General features: G+C 44.1%; 1 protein-coding gene across 1 annotated transcript; it reads left to right on the top strand.

Moving 5' to 3' along the window:
- The first annotated feature begins 860 nt into the window (after window positions 1-860).
- LOC115342339 (myosin heavy chain, skeletal muscle, adult-like) lies at window positions 861-19,920 on the top strand. Its single transcript, XM_030016476.2, has 38 exons — window positions 861-1,100; window positions 1,189-1,332; window positions 1,426-1,582; window positions 2,675-2,702; window positions 2,801-2,912; window positions 3,006-3,098; window positions 4,220-4,283; window positions 4,367-4,465; window positions 4,559-4,662; window positions 4,743-4,881; window positions 5,131-5,249; window positions 5,343-5,492; window positions 6,413-6,583; window positions 7,545-7,851; window positions 7,959-8,035; window positions 8,458-8,545; window positions 8,640-8,757; window positions 9,312-9,435; window positions 9,521-9,657; window positions 9,755-10,010; window positions 11,005-11,247; window positions 11,458-11,634; window positions 11,720-11,865; window positions 11,953-12,043; window positions 12,132-12,521; window positions 12,644-12,770; window positions 13,001-13,119; window positions 13,445-13,641; window positions 14,065-14,248; window positions 14,327-14,492; window positions 14,646-14,770; window positions 14,964-15,272; window positions 17,961-18,164; window positions 18,508-18,633; window positions 18,729-18,899; window positions 18,986-19,090; window positions 19,234-19,329; window positions 19,637-19,920. Exons 1-38 carry the CDS (start codon window positions 897-899, stop codon window positions 19,790-19,792), a joined length of 5,823 nt encoding a protein of 1,940 aa, XP_029872336.1. The 5' UTR covers window positions 861-896; the 3' UTR covers window positions 19,793-19,920.
- The last annotated feature ends 899 nt before the right edge of the window (window positions 19,921-20,819 follow it).

The raw sequence follows: 20,819 nt of genomic DNA, 5'->3' as shown, positions 1-20,819 counted from the left end.
TACCCTGAAGAAGGCTCCCAAAAGTCTTCAGCCTGGGGCTGACAAGAACCTCATGAATTTTAGTACAGGCAGTGTGAAGTCCTGCAGGTAGGAAAGAATAGTCTCATACAACACAATATGTTGGCTGCCATTTGGCTAGAAAACACCTTTGCAGAAAAGAGTCATGTGTCCTGGTACATGTCTCAGCAGTGTGCCTTTGGGGGAATGAAGGCCAACAGCATATTGTCAGGCACTCATAACACTATAGCCAGCAGGTAAAGGAAAGTGATTCTTCCCCTGCATTCAGTTCCCATATCTGGAGCACTGTGTTCAGTTTGGTGCTCCCCAGTGACAAGAAAGGCAACATTTTGGAGTCCAGTGGAGAGCTTCCAATATAGGTAGGAGCAAATGATGTATGAGGAGAGGCTGAAAGGGTGGGGTTTGTCCACTCTTGAGAAAAATTAAAATGTGGTTGTCTTAATGTCGTCTTCAACAAAAAGTGGGTGGTTATACAGTAAAAAGAGCCAGACTCTTCTTGGATGTGCAGAGTGAAAGGATGAGGGACAACAGACACATGTTGTAGCAACAGAAATTTTGATCAGGTATTAGGAAAAGAAAATTCACCGTCAAGGTGGTCAGACATTAAGCAGGGATGCAGAAGGACTGAGGAATCTTCATTCTTGGAGATAATGAGCTTCACTGGAAAAGGCTCTGGGTAATTTGATCCAATGTTTGCCCTGCTTTGCACAGGAAGGTGGACCAAAGAACTGCCTAAGATTCTTCCCAAATCACATATTCTATGATGCTGTTTAAGTTTTCAAGAAACTGCATGGCAACAAAAAATGTTGACTCATTTGGGCAACATATCTGCTCTTCCACAGTGTTCTCTGCTGACGAGCCCCTCATAAAGTGCAGCCATGTCATCAGACTCTGAGATGGCCATCTTTGGGGAGGCGGCTCCTTACCTCCGAAAGTCAGAAAAGGAGAGAATTGAGGCCCAGAACAAGCCTTTCGATGCCAAGACATCTGTCTTTGTGGTGCATCCTAAGGAATCCTTTGTAAAAGGGACAATCCAGAGCAAAGAATCGGGGAAGGTCACCGTCAAGACTGAAGGTGGAGAGGTGGGTAAAATGCAAGATTTACAAACAGCACTTAATTCCCACTCTGGGCTCTCAGCTGACATGCATGCACCTTTCTTTGCTCTGACAGACCCTGACCGTGAAGGAAGATCAAATCTTCTCCATGAACCCTCCCAAGTACGATAAAATTGAGGACATGGCCATGATGACCCACCTCCACGAACCCGCTGTGCTGTACAACCTCAAAGAGCGTTATGCAGCCTGGATGATCTACGTAAGTAGCAGCAGCAGTCTTCCTCCGGGTTGCTAGGAGGAACTGCTCTGCCAGGCTAAGTGGAAGCCAACGTGCTGTCTCCCTTCCTCGCAGACCTACTCGGGTCTCTTCTGCGTCACTGTCAACCCCTACAAGTGGCTGCCGGTGTACAACCCGGAGGTGGTGTTGGCCTACCGAGGCAAGAAGCGCCAGGAGGCCCCTCCACACATCTTCTCCATCTCTGACAATGCCTATCAGTTCATGCTGACTGGTGAGTGGCTATATCTGTGTCAGAGGGATTGTACCATGAAATTCTCTGAAGGGATACTCTGTCTCAGTGCTATGAGGAGACTGTTCCAAAGCTTTCATGGTTCTGATGCATACATACAATTGTGTGTTTTACTCTCTTCACACCATTGTTTCTACTATTTTAAATGAAAGACACCCCTGCACTCAGTGAGGTGTTTTAGAATTTTGCTTGTTTGTTTGTTTTAACTTCATGCTAACTGGTGAGTGGCTGTCACAGTGATTCCATCAAAAAGACATTTTAGAAGTAATCACAGTTTCCCTGATAAATATGCTGATATTTTCTTAACACATCATTAGAGTTTTATTTCAGTCATAGCATTAATCACTGCTGATTTAAACAGGATTTTTTCACATCAGTGTTTCTAAAAAGAAAGTATAGTACCACAGATAGTTAGTGTGTCAGGAAAAACAATAAGCCAAATGGACTAGGTGGAATAAGGGATGTAATTATGTCTGTAATGAAATGGTGAAAGTGAACAAGGTATGAAATCCATATGTGATGTGAAAATTCTGCCTAACAATGTGAAGTTAGTTTGTCGAAGGGCAACAGGAAACATCAATACCACAGATATTCAGATTTGTCTTGATAAAACCATGATGTGAAAAAATGAAATAGAATTATATACTGCTGCTAGTTTTGCTTCTAACTTTTCATTCCTTTCTTTCTCTGTGCCACTGAGTTCAGAACTATTACCCATGCTCAGGATTCCTTTGTCATGGGTCCTTACTATCCCTTTCTCTACTTCTGATCTAAATACAGCCTGTGTAGCAGAAAATTAAAACAAGAGAACCAGAAAGAATTTACTGTATGCAGGAGAAAAAAGATCGTAAAGAGTTCAGTAGGGAACAAACATATGTCCCCTTCAACTGTTTTCATTGTTCATGGAAAAGCATTACTTTGCAAAGAATTGTATTTTTAATAACTGTTACTAGTAAACAAGGGAAAAAAGCATGCAGAAATTTTTCTTGTCATAACTTAACACTAACTGCATTAATTTTCAGTCTTTTTGTGTTCTTCATTTACAAAGTCTATTTGTTTCTGCCTCTTTCACAGATCGCGAGAACCAGTCGATCCTGATCACGTATGTACACTCCCTGCTCGGGTCCCCGCGGGGCTGCCCCGTGCCAGGGGACCTCCTGCCTGACCACACGCTCTCTGCTTTTGTCTTTGGTTTGACAGCGGAGAATCCGGTGCAGGGAAGACTGTGAACACAAAGCGTGTCATCCAGTACTTTGCAACAATTGCAGCAAGTGGGGAGAAGAAGAAGGAAGAGCAGGCTGGCAAAATGCAGGTAAATTAATAGATAGTGGCTGGAATCAATGCTTTTCTCTGTTCCTGACATGATTCTTGGAAAGGATAACGAGCAACAATTATCATCCTGCAGGGAACGCTTGAGGATCAAATCATCAGCGCCAACCCACTGCTGGAGGCATTTGGAAATGCCAAGACTGTGAGGAATGACAACTCCTCACGCTTTGTAAGTTTTTGATCAGAGAAGTTGTTGACATTTACAAGTGAACAAAGATGTCAGAACAGAAGCTGTCACTTCTGAAGTGTCATGGTCAGATGATTGTATTCATTGAACTAATATTTTCCTCATATTTTTGTCAACTAAAAGCTATATAACTAGACTATCTAATGAACAATGTAACTTTAAAATGTAGTACATCAAACAAATACTTACAAAGGGTGATCATTTAAATATGTGTAAATATCTATATTAATAAATATAAATATATACATATATACACACATACTCCTGATATCTGTCCTACAGATAGTAGATACAAATTTGTGTGACTTGATATAATGCAGATGGAAGGGAGGGAGGGAGGAACAGACAGACAGACAGGATGGAAACTGCCTGCATCAGATCAGCAAAAATATGAATCTGGGTTTTTTAGACACAGAACTGGGCAGGTCTATTAATCTGACTGTTCAGACCTTGATACAAGTTTTCTGGGAAGGGATAGGGACAAAGATGTCTTCAAGACATCCTATCAGAAACCAGACTACTCTATGACATGCCCTTTTGATCATTTTAATGCAAAAAGCCATTTGTAAATTTTATTAGATAAGCTGTGAATGTCCTTGGGAAACCACAATACTAATCCACAGTCTCAGCCTAAAGTTCTATGTTCTGGGTACATTGCCCTTTTCTCCAGAACTCAGAAAATAACAGCTGCCTTCTGTTTTTCCACAAGATCAAAAAAACTCATTTAACATTTACATCACCAAAATCCACCTTCACAGCATCTTAACTGATTAAAAAATGAAGTAATTACATCTTGGCTTTCTCTACACCCATCTGTTTGAATTGAGGCATAAATGACCTAATAAAAGGCTTGCTTAGTGGTTTTCTTGTTCCTGTGCATTCAGGTTATCCACTAAATAATAATAGGAATATACCTTAGTATCGCCAGTACAGACAGTTACCTGAATATTTGTTTTGTTTTGTTTTGCTTTTTTTAAGAAAAAGAAGGAAAAAGGACAAAGCCACTTCTAAGTTTAAATCCTGTCCTCTGTGGAGAATGTAAGGTCACATACTTACAGCCTAAGTGAAATTTCAAAATGCCTTTTTTTCTTTCCCCTCTAAAGGGCAAATTCATTCGAATCCACTTTGGAGCCACAGGCAAACTGGCTTCTGCTGACATTGAAACGTGTAAGAGACCCTCCTGACCTGATCACATCCTTTCTACCTCAGTGTACTTTCTCAGGCTTAACTCTTTTTACCTTCCTTGCCAGATCTGCTGGAGAAATCCAGAGTCACTTTCCAGCTCAAGGCAGAAAGAAGCTACCACATATTCTATCAGATCATGTCCAACAAGAAGCCGGAGCTAATTGGTAGGATGTATTATAAATTCTTTGATGGAATCTGAACATGTTTAACATTTATCTTCATTCTTATGCCCAGATATGTCCTATTCCTCTTTACAGACATGCTCCTCATTACCACCAACCCATATGACTACCACTTTGTGAGTCAAGGTGAGATCACGGTTCCCAGCATTAATGACCAGGAAGAGCTGATGGCTACAGATGTAAGTGACACAGAACATACTGGTATGGTGAAAATTCCATTTCATGGCCCAGAGGTTTATTTGACTGACTCTGTTGCCAGAGTGCCATTGACATCCTGGGCTTCACTGCTGATGAAAAAACAGCCATTTACAAGCTGACAGGGGCTGTCATGCACTACGGGAACTTGAAGTTCAAGCAGAAGCAGCGTGAGGAACAGGCAGAGCCGGATGGCACGGAAGGTATTAACAAAATCTAGAACTCCCAATAACAGAAACAGTTACATAGCTGGCAGTTGGCATACAGGTATCTTTCTCCAATTTACTTTCATAAAGACATAAATCTCAGCTTCCATAATATTCATGCTTCTAAATTTCCCTTCAAGTTATCACAAGACTGCAGTGCTGAAACCTACAGCAACATCTTAGAGGACATACACTTTCAATGATCACTTCTCCTCTGTTACCGTTTCCTTCTCTCTTTGTGTATAGTTGCTGACAAAGCTGCCTATTTGATGGGTCTGAACTCAGCAGACCTGCTCAAGGCCCTCTGCTACCCCCGAGTCAAGGTTGGGAATGAATATGTGACCAAGGGTCAAACTGTGCAGCAGGTAACAACGAACTGGTGACTTGGAACCTCCGGCTTGATTTACTCTCTTGCTTTGGGTACTATTTTCCTTCTGCTGCATTCTTCTTTATTTTAGGTGAACAATTCAGTGGGTGCTCTGGCAAAGGCTGTCTATGAGAAGATGTTCCTGTGGATGGTTGTTCGCATCAACCAACAGCTGGATACAAAGCAGCCCAGACAGTACTTCATTGGTGTCCTGGACATTGCTGGCTTCGAGATCTTTGATGCAAGTATCACAGAAATCATAGTAAAATCTTGAAAAGGCAATTAGGGCTCAAGAGAAACTGGCAAATTATGGTGGGTTTTCTGGAAAACATTCCATACACTTGCAATTTCAAAACAAGTTTTGTGGTTTTTTTGAAAAAGTTTATATTTTATTTTCTGGAAATGCTTTCCTTCTTTGTATATGTCACTGCTTTTTCTCCAGCATAATCCATGAGCTTCAATAGATCTGCATGTAATTATGTGATACACAAGGAAGAAGCATTGTTTTACATGCTGCCTTTTATATAATTAGCATGAATGTTGTAGCTTTTCAATAATTTGAGCTCAGTATTAAAAAAATCCACTGACAAATAGCACACAAATACCGAAGACAAAATAACACAGAGTGTAGGAAGAGAAAGGTAGATTTAAGTCCCACATAAAATTGTGCTAAGGCTTTGGAAAAAGAAAGCAATATATATCCTTTGCTTCTGAAGAGCCAAAGGGTGATACCAAGAGGAAGAATGCATTGGCTGCCTTTAGTGCAGACAGAGAAGTTCTGTTGACATTTAGGGAAGGTACCTGAGTTCAAGCCAGGACTGACAAACACTGACAATGTCTAATTTTTTTTTAATGGCAATGGGAAAATTTACATAATACGAGAGAAAAAATTATGTAAATTGCACCTTGATATGGATAAGACTACCAAATCATTTTAGAATTTGATTTAAAAATAAATTATATATGTAAACATCATTCAGGTAGCAAAGAGCAAAAAAAAAAACCCAACAACTTTAAAAGTAGTTAATGGGATGTTTTAACATTAAAAAAACCCTTGTTTTAACTGGGCATTCCTGTACGGGATTCTGAGTGTATAGGAGAAAGCTATATAGGCAGTTCTTCATCCTGAGAATGAGTAAATCTTGTCTTTGCACTGAGCAGTTCAACAGCCTGGAGCAGCTGTGCATCAACTTCACCAATGAGAAACTGCAACAGTTCTTCAACCACCACATGTTCGTGCTGGAGCAGGAGGAGTACAAGAAGGAGGGAATTGAATGGACATTCATTGACTTTGGGATGGACCTGGCTGCCTGCATTGAGCTCATTGAAAAAGTATGTTGATTACATTTAAGATTTTGCTATTTCTTTGTGACAGAATTTTAGGATTTTTCTTCAGCCTTATTTTTTCCTGCCCTAATGCTTCACAAACCTGCCTATTATTATCCATTTATGTTCCTGGTTATTTGTATTCAAAAAGTACCCTTTCATTTCAAATTTTGTATGTATTTAGAAAGCAATTTCTAAGGACCTTTGTGATTAGGCTACAAATGAAGTACCTTTAGGTTATCCATTAACTACATTATTATGAATTTTAAAAAAATCAATGGTAATTTTGCTTGTTTGGCAATAGAAGAATTAACGTGATCACACATAATTTCATGGCAAGAATTCTCTGTAGGTGTGTTTTCTAGTCTACAAAGATAAATGATCTCTTTTCAGAAACACAGACACAATTTACAGTATTATGATTATGATTTCAGTATTAATACTGTGACTTCTGAAATGCAATTTCTAAGTAAAATCATAGCTGTATGTAGAAAAAAGGTACCAGATGAACAGTGATCATTAAAACCATCACTATGAGCTGACACAGTTTTGTGTAACATCCTCTTGTACAGGAATGAAAAGACAGAGATATTTCATAAAAAATAAGATTTCAGGAAGTAGCTGAAAGATCTGTTGAACAAAAGTTAATTTTAGAAAGACAACGTCATCTACACAAATTTACTTTGGGAAAGCATTAATGCAAAAAATAAAAATCTTCTTTTGATTCATCTGTTTCCAAATTATTTAGAAAACCGTGTGATTATTGGGATACTATCAGTTCTGAAATGCATTAGTTTCAGACACAAATTCATATTTTGTCTAGAACTGCATGTGCAAAACTTAATAAAGACTTGATCCATTTTTGATCCAATTTAATCCATTTCTCAGTTTTCCTGTGCCTTACTGCAGTCTCCTTCTGAAGGCAGATATGTATTTTATGGCTGTTATTTTTTGCTACTTCTCCCAGCCCATGGGCATCTTCTCCATCCTGGAAGAGGAGTGCATGTTCCCCAAGGCAACTGACACCTCTTTCAAAAACAAGCTCTACGACCAACATCTGGGCAAGTCCAACAACTTCCAGAAGCCCAAGCCTGGCAAAGGCAAGGCTGAGGCCCACTTCTCCCTGGTGCACTATGCTGGCACGGTGGACTACAACATCTCTGGCTGGCTTGAGAAGAATAAGGATCCCTTGAATGAAACTGTCATTGGGCTGTATCAGAAATCATCTGTGAAGACACTGGCATTACTTTTTGCCTCTGCTGGAGGAGAGGCAGGTCAGTTCTCTGAAATGTCATCTGTTTGGTGCACAGTGGTTCTGAAAAATGTGGAATCATGAATGGTCCCTAAAGCCATAAGTGTTTCATTATCTTTGCTATACCAGAGGCTAGTGGTGGTGGTGGCAAGAAAGGTGGCAAGAAGAAGGGTTCTTCTTTCCAGACTGTCTCAGCTCTTTTCCGGGTAAGTAAACATTTTATCTTTTCATCTGTGTAAATTAGAATTAAACTGCACTTTCAACTGGATCAGTGAAAGTTAAAAAACAAAAACAAAAACAAAAAACAAAGAACTTTCAGATCCTCATTAAAAAAAAATCTTATGGAATGAAAAATGACACTGTGAAGTCATAAATTTACACATAAAATAAACATTAATTTTCTCATAAAACTATGAAATACTCACCTTCTATCTCTCCCTTGATGGCAACTTTCTTATCATAAAAGGTGATGTTCAAAGTTCACAATGAGACAGCATTGAGCTATTGATTGAGATACCATCAGTGGAAAATTCTCAGCCCAGTACACCTCCATTAATAGGCTAAGCTCAAAGAACCTAAGAATTTTTCCATATTCCATATAAACACATAATAAATCATGGTCCCACAGGAGAACCTAAACAAGCTGATGACCAATCTACGGAGCACTCACCCCCATTTTGTTCGTTGCATCATCCCAAATGAAACAAAAACACCTGGTAAGATTCTCAAGCAGAAAGAGAACTTCCTCTGATACAGCCATGCCTGTCTGCGCTGGAGACTGTGGTATTCATTTATGCTCTGAATTGCTAGGTGCCATGGAGCATGAACTGGTACTTCACCAGCTGCGGTGTAACGGCGTGCTGGAAGGCATCAGAATTTGCAGGAAAGGTTTCCCCAGCAGAGTCCTCTATGCTGACTTCAAACAAAGGTAAGAGCTATGAAATGAAGAGATAAGTCAGGTGTCCTCACTGACTGCTGTTCATCAAACAGCCAAACTTTGCCAGTGTCTCTGAATGTGGAAGCGCAATAGAGCTACGCAAGCCAATGCTTACAAGATTAAAAAATGCAGATTGGGATGTGGGTACAACACATTCTCAGACAAAAATTACAAACTCAGATAGAGTGCTTTGGCCATTGTATCAGCTGCAAGTTTCAGGGGAAGATGCTTTCTTCCCATACACAAAGTGGCAATGTTCCTCTCTAGCAACTTTCTACAGCATAGTTTAAGTGAAAAAGGCATCGGACTGAAATGGCTGGAGGTCAGTGTCCTCTTTTCATCTATGACTGATCACCTGAAGACAGTAAAAGTTTCCTTAATTTTGTTATCAGATTGGGACTTCATTGTAACTGTGTCCCTAAACAAGGCATGAAATTCCAACTTCCTCAGCCTCATTCTGCTGCAAAGACTGTGGTTAGTCTCAATGAACAGTGTTGACTTATGACCTGAGATTGCCTTCATTCATATTTCCTCTCATTCCACAGATACAAGGTGCTTAATGCCAGCGCTATCCCAGAGGGACAGTTCATTGATAGCAAGAAGGCTTCTGAGAAGCTTCTTGGGTCAATCGATGTGGACCACACCCAGTACAAATTTGGCCACACCAAGGTACAAACCCTCCTTGACTCACTCACTGCATGTCTGTGCTTTGCTCTACGTGACAGTGATGTGCTGCAACATTCCCTTTCGCAAGGTGTTCTTCAAAGCTGGGCTGCTGGGACTCCTGGAGGAGATGAGGGATGAGAAGCTGGCACAGCTCATCACCCGCACACAGGCCAGGTGCAGGGGCTTCCTGATGAGAGTGGAGTACCGGAGAATGGTGGAGAGGAGGTAGGCATTCCTCATCCTCAAAGTCACTGTACTTGGGGGAAAGTGTTGGCACTTGTCGTACTGAAAATATTCAATGTACATTTTAATTATGCTTCAGGGAGTCCATCTTTTGCATCCAGTATAATGTTCGTGCATTCATGAATGTCAAGCACTGGCCCTGGATGAAGCTGTTCTTCAAGATCAAGCCCTTGCTGAAGAGTGCAGAATCTGAGAAGGAGATGGCCAACATGAAGGAAGAGTTTGAGAAAACCAAAGAAGAGCTTGCAAAGTCTGAGGCAAAGAGGAAGGAGCTGGAGGAGAAAATGGTGAAACTGGTGCAGGAGAAAAACGATCTGCAGCTCCAAGTGCAGGCTGTGAGTAACGTTATTCTACTTTTTTTTTTTTTTTTTTTTTTTTTTAATAGGGGAAATGAGTAAATAAGATCTAACTCTTCTCTCATACTACAGAACTCTCACACTGCACACTAAACTGCCTCACAAAATATTTTAAGCTGAATACCATGTAACTAGAGGTAAAATTCAGGCCACATTCTTTCCCCACTCAGTCTCACTATTACAAAGTGGAGGTTAAGCTAAAGAATGACTTTTTAGTCTTAATGCCTACATGTACATGTCTCCATGTGAGTTCATGACATAAAGCCTCGTTATAGTCACTGCAGTGTAGTTAGTGGAGTAGGGACAGTGATTCAATTGACCAGCTACTCTGCCTTAATTCAGTGGTCAAAATGGAGAGTCTAGCGCCATTTCTTATGGCATACCTCCCCTGAGCTCCTGTAGCTACTGCTCCCAGAAGATGCAGATGCCCGTTACATCCTACAACACAAGTGCCAGCCTTGTACGCTTGTCTACAATGCCATTTGGCCTCTCAGAAACTCAGGCAACATTTAGGCAATACCCTTGAGTTGAAGTGTCCATTTCAGGGAAAGATGAATCTTGTTCTAGCCTCCCCTGACTGCATCGGCTGGGTATAAATCATGAATGGGAGCTTCAAATATTTCCTCAGTGGTAGAATTATTTACCTTTCTCAATACTCCCACATAAATTTGAATATGGCACGTTATAAAATACAATCACTTTCCAAACGAGAAAAGGAAAACATCGATTAAATCCAAGTAACCCACCGACATACCTGAAATAAGCAAGGTAAAACGTAATGGAGCTAGACGCAGTATCTGATGACGAAAAAGGTCAGAAAAAAATAAACCTGATTAAAAACATATTCTAAATTTGTAATTTTTAATGTAATTGCACAGGAACCTTTTCCCAAAAAAGTAATCCCAAAAAAGGTCTTACTGATGCACACCTGTTCCTTCAGCATTAAATAAGCTTTCCTGTATTTTCCCACCAGGAAGCTGATGCTCTAGCTGATGCTGAGGAAAGATGTGACCAGCTCATCAAAACCAAAATCCAGCTGGAAGCCAAAGTAAAGGAGGTGACTGAGAGGGCTGAGGATGAAGAGGAAATTAATGCTGAGCTGACAGCCAAGAAGAGAAAACTGGAGGATGAATGTTCAGAGCTGAAGAAAGACATTGATGACCTTGAATTAACACTAGCCAAGGTTGAGAAGGAGAAACATGCCACAGAAAACAAGGTACACACATGGGGAGTCGCATAAAGGGCCAAGACATCACTGACTCTCGGAGTTAGAGCCTGCTATCGTAAGACACCTTGGCTTTGGAAAATTTTGAGATGGGCCTTGTCTGAGCATCCAAAGGATAAATGAAAGACTTGGCAAAACAATGCAAAGTGAAAATGTCACCACGCCAGTGAACCAAATTTTGACACTTGCTCATATTTGTAGGTGAAAAACCTTACAGAGGAGATGGCAGCCCTGGACGAGACCATTGCCAAGCTGACAAAAGAGAAGAAAGCCCTCCAAGAGGCCCATCAGCAGACACTGGATGACCTGCAGGCAGAAGAGGACAAAGTCAATACGCTGACCAAAGCTAAGACCAAGCTGGAGCAGCAAGTGGATGATGTGAGCACACAGGCGTACCTCAAGAACAGGACAGGTATGGAGTTAAACCTGGCTGACGGAGCACTGATGGTCTTGTTCTGCTTAGCTGGAAGGGTCCCTGGAGCAAGAGAAGAAACTGCGCATGGACCTTGAGAGAGCTAAGAGGAAACTCGAAGGAGACCTGAAGCTGGCCCACGACAGCATAATGGATTTGGAAAACGATAAGCAGCAGCTGGATGAGAAGCTGAAGAAGTAAGTGGGGCTGTGGGACACCTGAGCGCTGTGCTGGTGCACCTGTCTTTTTTCTTTGAGCTCTGACATGGTTTGCTTTGCCCAAAGGAAAGACTTTGAAATCAGCCAGATCCAGAGCAAAATTGAGGATGAGCAAGCCCTGGGCATGCAATTACAGAAGAAGATCAAGGAGCTGCAGGCAAGTCTCTATTGGTTCCCTTCTGCTTTTCAGAAGGACATCAGGTAGGAGGAGGGCATGGGTGTGAAGGGTCCCTAATGTTCCCCAGGCTCGTACTGAGGAACTGGAGGAGGAAATTGAGGCTGAACGTGCCTCTCGGGCAAAAGCAGAGAAGCATCGGGCTGACCTCTCGAGGGAGCTAGAGGAGATCAGCGAGCGCCTGGAAGAAGCAGGAGGAGCTACTGCAGCTCAGATCGATATGAACAAGAAGCGTGAGGCAGAATTTCAGAAGATGCGCCGTGACCTCGAAGAGGCCACGCTGCAGCACGAAGCCACAGCTGCCACCCTGCGGAAGAAGCACGCGGACAGCACAGCTGAGCTTGGGGAGCAGATCGACAACCTGCAACGAGTGAAGCAGAAGCTGGAGAAGGAGAAGAGTGAGCTGAAGATGGAGATTGACGACTTGGCCAGTAACATGGAGTCTGTCTCCAAAGCCAAGGTACACAAATACCTTATATGTATTTCTGCCCCAATGGAATTCTATACAATGCAACTTCTTGCACCTGCTATTGTTAAGAGTGTGGACAGTTAACCCCTCACCTTCTGTGTGTTGACACAAAGGCAAATCTGGAGAAGATGTGTCGTGCACTGGAAGATCAGCTAAGTGAGATTAAGACAAAAGAAGAAGAGCATCAGCGCATGATCAATGACCTCAATGCTCAAAGAGCTCGTCTGCAGACAGAATCAGGTAAGACATACACATCTGTGACGTGCATCTGAATAATGTCAGAGAGTTAATGCAGAAGTGACCCTTCTGGGCACATGGTCTGTCCAACATGCTTTCTCTCCCCTGTAATGCATGAAACGGGATCATAATCTTCTGCAAGGTCTGCCAAATATCTAGTTTTACAGCCCTAAATGTCTACAACACTGTCATCAATGGCCACAAAAGGCTTGTGTATCTGCAAACTTTCCCAGGTGAATATTCACGCCAGGTGGAGGAGAAAGATGCTCTGATTTCTCAGCTGTCAAGAGGCAAGCAGGCTTTCACCCAACAGATTGAGGAACTCAAGAGGCACCTAGAGGAAGAGATAAAGGTGAGAAGGCTTTCTGAATTCTGTCTTATCCGCTGGAATCCTCCTGTCTAGGAGGAGCTTCAGGTACATATGAAATCACAGAATCAACAAGGTGAGAGGGACAGAAAAAACGCCTAGGTAATTCAGTGCAAGTCTTCCCATATTAGCTTTGCTCCCCCTTCCCTACAGTCTATCCATTAACTCTTTTACAGACTCCCAGCTCTTCCTTTCAAATTCAGTAGCTTGCCATCACCCACAGCAGAATACTCCAGTGTCCATCAACATTTCCGTCAGGATATTTCCTAGGATATTTCCATTCATTTTCACACTACTGTTTTTCCCCCAGGCCAAGAGCGCCCTGGCCCATGGCTTGCAGTCTGCTCGCCACGACTGTGACTTGCTCCGGGAACAATATGAGGAGGAGCAGGAAGCCAAGGGGGAGCTGCAGCGTGCCCTGTCCAAGGCCAACAGCGAAGTGGCCCAGTGGAGAACCAAATACGAGACGGACGCTATTCAGCGCACGGAGGAGCTGGAGGAGGCCAAGTAGGCGGGGAAAGTGGGGAAGACAAAAAAAGGGGTAGACTAACAAGGGAAATTTGAAGACACAACTGCGATATTGTCATAAAAAGTTAAAGCTGTGCTTTGTGGCAGGGTAAGGGCTGATGTAAAGTATATCCTCCAAAGGGTGTGGTTTAGGAAATGTAGAGGAAAATATTCCCCTGACCGAGAGAATGTTTTCACCTGTGGACAGTAGAGACAGAAGGCACAGTGGTTGTTCAAGGCTGGGAATCAGAACTGGGAAAACAAAATGACTGGCTGGGAGAGGGTCTTCCCCCTCTCCCCTGCCTGTGCGTGGGATACATACTCAATGAATGGGTAAAACGTCGTGTTGTGAAAGGCCCATCAGCCACACACCACACCCTCCCCTTTGCTCTCAAACCATGAGCTGTGCTTACCGCCTCCCAGGAAGAAGCTGGCACAGCGCCTGCAGGATGCAGAGGAACACGTTGAAGCTGTGAATGCCAAATGTGCTTCTCTGGAAAAGACAAAGCAGAGGCTGCAGAATGAAGTGGAGGACCTGATGATTGATGTGGAGCGAGCGAATGCTGCCTGCGCAGCTCTGGATAAGAAGCAGAAGAACTTTGACAAGGTCTTTTGGGCTCCGGGCCTGGGGTTCCTGGGCAGGGCATTCCCTCCTCATCCACACTGAGGTCCTGTTTCTCTTCAGATCCTGGCAGAATGGAAGCAGAAGTATGAGGAAACGCAGGCTGAGCTGGAAGCCTCCCAGAAGGAGTCTCGGTCTCTCAGCACGGAGCTGTTTAAGATGAAGAATGCCTATGAGGAGTCCTTGGACCACCTGGAAACGCTGAAGCGTGAGAACAAGAACTTGCAGCGTAAGTCCCCGACCCTCTGCTCCTGGCTGGGCTTTCTCACAAGCTTGTCTATCTGCCACACTAAACGGGTCTGGGCCAGTTACCTTGGTGCACCAGGGCCTTTCCCCATTCTGCTCTGTGCCTCACCGTGCCACTTTTCACCCTTCCTTGCAGAGGAGATTGCCGACCTCACGGAGCAGATTGCTGAGGGAGGAAAGGCGATTCATGAGCTGGAGAAAGTCAAGAAGCAGATTGAGCAGGAGAAATCTGAACTCCAGGCCTCCCTGGAGGAAGCTGAGGTACACGCCCATAATCACTGGTATCTGCACTAAAAATATTAGCAATGGGGAAATGTGGCTAAAAAATGTTTGGTCCTGCCCTGTTCTGGCTGGGGAGTGCAGGCAGCTGAGATTTCCTGAAATATTCTGTAATTACCTAGGAAGCAAGCAGTAGCTTTATCAACATTATAGATGTTTGTGTCCACTTGTCCAGGCGTCCCTAGAACATGAAGAGGGGAAGATCCTGCGCCTCCAGCTTGAACTCAACCAGGTGAAGTCTGAGATTGACAGGAAGATAGCAGAGAAAGATGAGGAGATCGACCAGATGAAGAGAAACCACCTCAGAATTGTGGAGTCCATGCAGAGCACCCTGGACGCTGAGATCAGGAGCAGGAATGAAGCCCTGCGACTGAAGAAGAAGATGGAGGGAGACCTGAATGAAATGGAGATCCAGCTGAGCCATGCCAACCGCGTGGCTGCAGAGGCACAAAAGAACCTGAGAAATACACAGGCAGTGCTCAAGGTATGTTAAGCTAAGGATGTGCACATAGGTGTCTAGCTTGTCTAATATCGTTGAATCATAGAATGGTTTGGGTTGAAGGGGACCTTCAAGGATCATCCAGTCCAGCCCCTCTCCCGGGGGCAAGGACATCTCTTCGTAGATCAGGCTGCTCAAAGCCCCATCCAACCTGACCTTGAACACTGCCAACGATGGGGCATCCACAGCATCCTGTCACTGGGCACCAGGGACAAGAGATCAGCACCTCCCTCTTCTCTTCCCCTCCTCAAGAAACTGTAGAGGGCAATGAGGTCGCCCCTCAGCGTTCTTCTCTCCAAACTAGACAAACCCTGTGTCCTTTGCCGCTCCTCAGAGGACATGCCTTCCAGCCCTTTCACCAACTTTCTTGGCCTCCTCTAGATGCACTCAAGACCCTTAACATCCTTTCTAAATTGTGAGACCCAGAACTGCACACAATACTCAAGGTGAGGCCACACCAAAGCTTAATACAACAGGAATACAGCTCCAACTGTGCCTTAGCTTTCCTGATCCTACCCCCACACATCCGGGCAGCATCCCTGTACTCTCAGGATACATGTCTTTGGTTCCACTGCCTAGGCATTTCCTTCTTACACTTTAGTTTGACCAGGAGGTCCTTACTCAGCCATGCTGTTCTCCTGCCTTCCTTGCCTGATTGCTTACACATGGGAATCGAGAGCTCTTGCACTCTAAGAAAAATGTTCTCAAAGAGCTGCCAACTCTTTTGTGCTCCTCTATCCCTGAGGGCAGTTTCCCAGGGGGTCTCACCCAGTAATTCCTCAAACAACTGAAAGTCCGCTCTCCTAAAATTCAGGGTCTTGACCTTACTCTTCATCTGGCCCATATCCCTCACAATTGTGAATACCACCAGGGCACGATCACTGCAGCCCAGGCTGCCGTCAGTTTTGACATCTCTAATTAGTTCATTTGTGTTGGTAAGCAACAGGTACAGTAACGCTTCTCCTCCGGTTGGGCTGTCTATCCTCTGGATGAAGATGCTATCCTTGATGCACTCCAGGAGTCTCCTGGACTGCTTACGGCTTGCTGTGCTGCTTTTCCAGCAGATGTCAGGGTGATTGATGTCCCCCAGCAGGATCAGAGCCTGCGAGCGTGATGATTCCCATAGTTGAAGTAATACCACTTCGTCAACAGGCTCCCCTTGGTCAGGTGGCCTGCAGTAAACGCCAGCCACGAGGTTTCCTTTGTTGGCTTGGCCTCTAATTTTTACTCATAAGCTCTCAACCTGGCTCATCACTGTTTTTCAAAGACGGCTCTGTGCAATCAATCCATTTTTTACATAGAGGGCAACCTGCCCGCCTCTCCTTCCTTGCCTGTGCCTTCTGGACAGTTTATGGCCATTGATTGCAGCACTCCAGTCGTGTGATTCATCCCACCGAGTTTCAGTGTCAGCGATTAGATCACAGCTTTCTAGGTGGACAGTGGTTTCCAACTCCTCCTGTTCGTTACCCATGCTACGTGCATTGGTATAGAGACACTTCAGATGGGCTATCGACCATATCACCTTTTTAGAGGAACAAACTCTAATTCTTTTGGAGCATTTCACAGATGTTTCCCTGTGGCTTCCTAATATATCAGCAGCCCCTGGCTCTCCTCTGTTACTCAAAACTCCATTCTCTTCCCCTGTTAAGTCTAGTTTAAAGCCCTGGCCAGCTTGTTGGTGAAGACCCTCTTGCCCCACTTGGTCAGGTGAATCCCATCTGCTCCCAACAGACCGAGCTTCTCAAAGGTAGATCCATAATCATAGAAGCCAAAGCCTTGAATTTGGCACCAGCTAGACAGCCAGGCGTTCACCTGTTCAATTTGTCTCCTCCTTCCTGAACCCCTCCCCCTGACTGGGAGGATAGAGGAGAACACCACCTGTGCTCCAGATCCTTTTATCATTGCTCCGAGGGACATAGAGTCTCTTTTGATGGTTATAAGTTGCCTTGTTGCAATATCATTAAAGCCTACACGGAATACTAGGAGCGGATGATAATCTGAAGAGTTCACCAGGCTTGGCAGCCTCTCTGACACCATGAATGCAAGCTGTTTGTAGGCATCAAACTTCTCTAGAGAAATTGTCTGGATGGTAAATGGGTGTTTTGGTGCCTCTCACTAAGGAATCTCTCATTGCTAATACCTTATGTGCTTTTCTGGTGGCACTGGTTCTAATGTGAGTGGGTGGTTGGATCAACTTGACATGGTTGACTTCTCCTGGGTCCTGTCAGTTACTCATGTGCTCTTCATTTTTCAGGCCCAGAGTATCGTGTCTGTTATGTAGTGGCACTTCAGAGGATGGGGGAAGGTTCTTTCTCCTGCCCCAAGCAGGGACAAAGGTCCAGTTTCCTTCACCTTGCAAGCTACTTTTGTCAGTCAGCTGGAGTTTTAATTCAGGCTTACCTTCCCCTGGCGCAGCCTTAAGTTTAGGCAGGGCTGTCACTCAGCCTGGGACAGTGTGCAATACCATGTATCGATCTCCTCTGCTCACATTCTTAGATACTGTGCACATACCGACATAATAATTCTGCATATAAATACAATAATATAATATAGATATAATAATATCTATAAATATATATGTATTATACTGACATAATGATTATTAGACTGGTGGGAATTGCCATTGTGCAACAGTGCTGTGCCACCTTATAATTTCTCTTTTCTCTCTTAAAGGATACCCAGATACACTTGGACGATGCTCTCAGGACACAGGAGGACCTGAAGGAGCAGGTGGCCATGGTGGAGCGCAGAGCAAACCTGTTGCAGGCTGAAATAGAGGAGCTACGGGCAGCCCTGGAGCAGACGGAGCGGTCGAGGAAAGTGGCTGAGCAGGAACTGATGGATGCAAGTGAGAGAGTTCAGCTCCTCCACACTCAGGTTAGATTCATGAGATTCAAAATCTCACGAGCCATTTTATTTTTCCCTTTCCAGGTTTTTCATCCTTGTAAGCTCTTAAATCATCTCTTGTAATAAAAAGGCTCGTACAAAGAATTGGATTATAGCTAAATGAGTAGGATTGCATTAACAGGAGTCAGAAGTGCTGCTTAAGATTTTAAGACCTCTACGCTCTCTAGCTGTGTATGACCTGACAGGATGCACCATTTGAAGGAGGATGCTAATATTAGACATAGGGATGATAAGTTTAAATTTAAACAGTAAATTTCTAAGATAAGTGTTCTGTTTTGGAACTAACTGGACAGTATTTTTTGTTGTTCAACAGAACACCAGCTTGATCAACACCAAGAAGAAGCTGGAAACAGACATTGCCCAAATTCAGGGTGAAATGGAGGACACGATCCAGGAAGCCCGCAATGCCGAAGAGAAGGCCAAGAAGGCCATCACAGATGTGAGCTGGGGGCTCCTTTCACTGCTAGTGATGAATATATTCTCACCCAGAATGTCTCCAGCCCCCAAATGGCTTTGATCCCTTGCTCTCATCAGGCAGCCATGATGGCAGAAGAGCTGAAGAAGGAGCAGGACACCAGCGCCCACCTGGAGAGGATGAAGAAGAACCTGGACCAGACGGTGAAGGACCTGCAGCTTCGTCTGGATGAAGCCGAGCAGTTGGCCCTGAAGGGAGGCAAGAAGCAAATCCAGAAGCTGGAGGCCAGAGTGCGTAGGGCTTTTATTTGTGCCTGAGTGAGCACGTCACGTAAGTAGCCACCAGGGAAGCTCCAAAGATGGGGTGCTCATTGCAGGTGCGGGAGCTGGAAGGGGAGGTTGATGCTGAGCAGAAGCGCAGCGCTGAAGCCGTGAAGGGCGTGCGCAAGTACGAGAGGAGGGTGAAGGAGCTGACCTACCAGGTAAGGCAGGAGGCCGCCTTGGGCTGACAGAATTTTCTCACAGCAAGTCAGATTTTGTGCACACCATCCCCGAGGGGAACTGTTAACCTCACATGATGCAGAACCAACAATTCATTCTCTTTCCTGCCTGCCAACCACTCTAGTCTGAGGAAGACCGTAAGAATATTCTCAGGCTGCAGGATCTGGTGGACAAGCTGCAAATGAAGGTGAAATCCTACAAGAGACAAGCTGAGGAGGCTGTAAGTATTGCTCGAAGAATGGGCAGGAGCCACCTTCCATTGGGGCAGCACGCTCGTTGAGATGAGTATGAATAGCAGGAAAGGGGCATGAAAGAAACTCCCAAGACACAACAGTCTTGGCCACACCGTTTACTGTCGTGTCATGAGGCCTTGCTGAGTTCTGGGCACCCTGCAGCAGTCAGTGATGAACTGAGGGAAATTCTGCAGCCTGTTTTATACAGGACGTCAGACTAAACAAACCCAGGGGCCACATCCACTGGCTGAGAAGTTCCTGAATCCTCACCACCGACTCCCTCTTCCCACACAGGAGGAGCTGTCCAACGTCAACCTCTCCAAATTCCGCAAGATCCAGCACGAGCTGGAGGAAGCCGAGGAGCGGGCCGACATTGCAGAGTCGCAGGTCAACAAGCTCCGAGTAAAGAGCCGGGAGTTTCACAGCAAGAAGATAGGGGAGGAAGAGTGAGGATGTGATGAGGCAGCAAAGTGACCTGAGGGCTGCACAAAATGTGAACCTCTCAGTCGCTTTCTTCTGCAATGAGTCTTTGTAACCATGTTAATGTCTAGAGAATAAAGAACATAGATTCCTTTGCATACACAGCAGAAGCAGTGCTTTTGGTTGTTCCAATTCAATTGTGCAGTTACATAAGTTTGGGGCATGTTCAAATGAAACATTTTATTTCACTTTAACCCCTGGATAGCGGTAGAGCTTTATTTAGCCCATCTCCAGTATTTCTCCAATGTGTCCTATTACATTACTGGGTAGGGAGTAACACTAATTTAATTCCCAAACTGGCAAGAGGAGAGGATCAGGACAAAGGCAGGACGAGTACCTTGACTGTCCTGGCACAGCAAAAATGTTTCTGCCTTGGGGAGTCCTCTTTCTAAACGGGTGCTGTACACAGAGGGTCTCTTTGCTAGTCCCATTCTCACTTTGGCAAGCTGGCTTTAGAGGCCAGTTGCCCCATAACAAAAAAAAAAAAAAATCTGGAGCCCCAAAGGCATCTGGGTGTCTCTGAGTCCTCATGGAGGAACTTACGCAAGGACTGAGGTGCTGCCTCCTTTGAACAAGGCAGGTAAAGGCCACAAACTCTAGAGAGTGGGGTTTTATTGAGCAAAATTAAACATCAGGCAGAGATTTTTTTATGGAAGAAGTTAATAACAATCAGTGCTAAAGCAAAACAAATAATGTATTTGCATAAGAAGACATTGCAGTTCCTTACTTTCTCTGTTAGACAGAATAGCCAATATCAAGACAGGATGCTGCTGTTGTAAATGAAATGGACATTGATGAACAGGCTGGTAGAGTAACCGTGAGCAAGAGGACTCACTATGGGATAAGCCCCAACCAATGTAACATGTAGAGGCCCAGAACAAGCTAGGAACTGCTGCCCTACTGTATAGTGTTTTCCGGTAACGAAATATTAATATAAGACTATAATAAGCTTTTGTGCCAAGGAATAATGTGGAGTTATGTGTGAATACGAAAAGCT

Source organism: Aquila chrysaetos, chromosome 5 (genome assembly GCF_900496995.4).
Source record: "Aquila chrysaetos chrysaetos chromosome 5, bAquChr1.4, whole genome shotgun sequence".
Lineage (NCBI taxonomy): Eukaryota > Metazoa > Chordata > Aves > Accipitriformes > Accipitridae > Aquila > Aquila chrysaetos.
The sequence above is the reverse complement of the archived record's forward strand: the minus strand, read 5'-3'. Positions and strand labels throughout refer to the sequence as shown.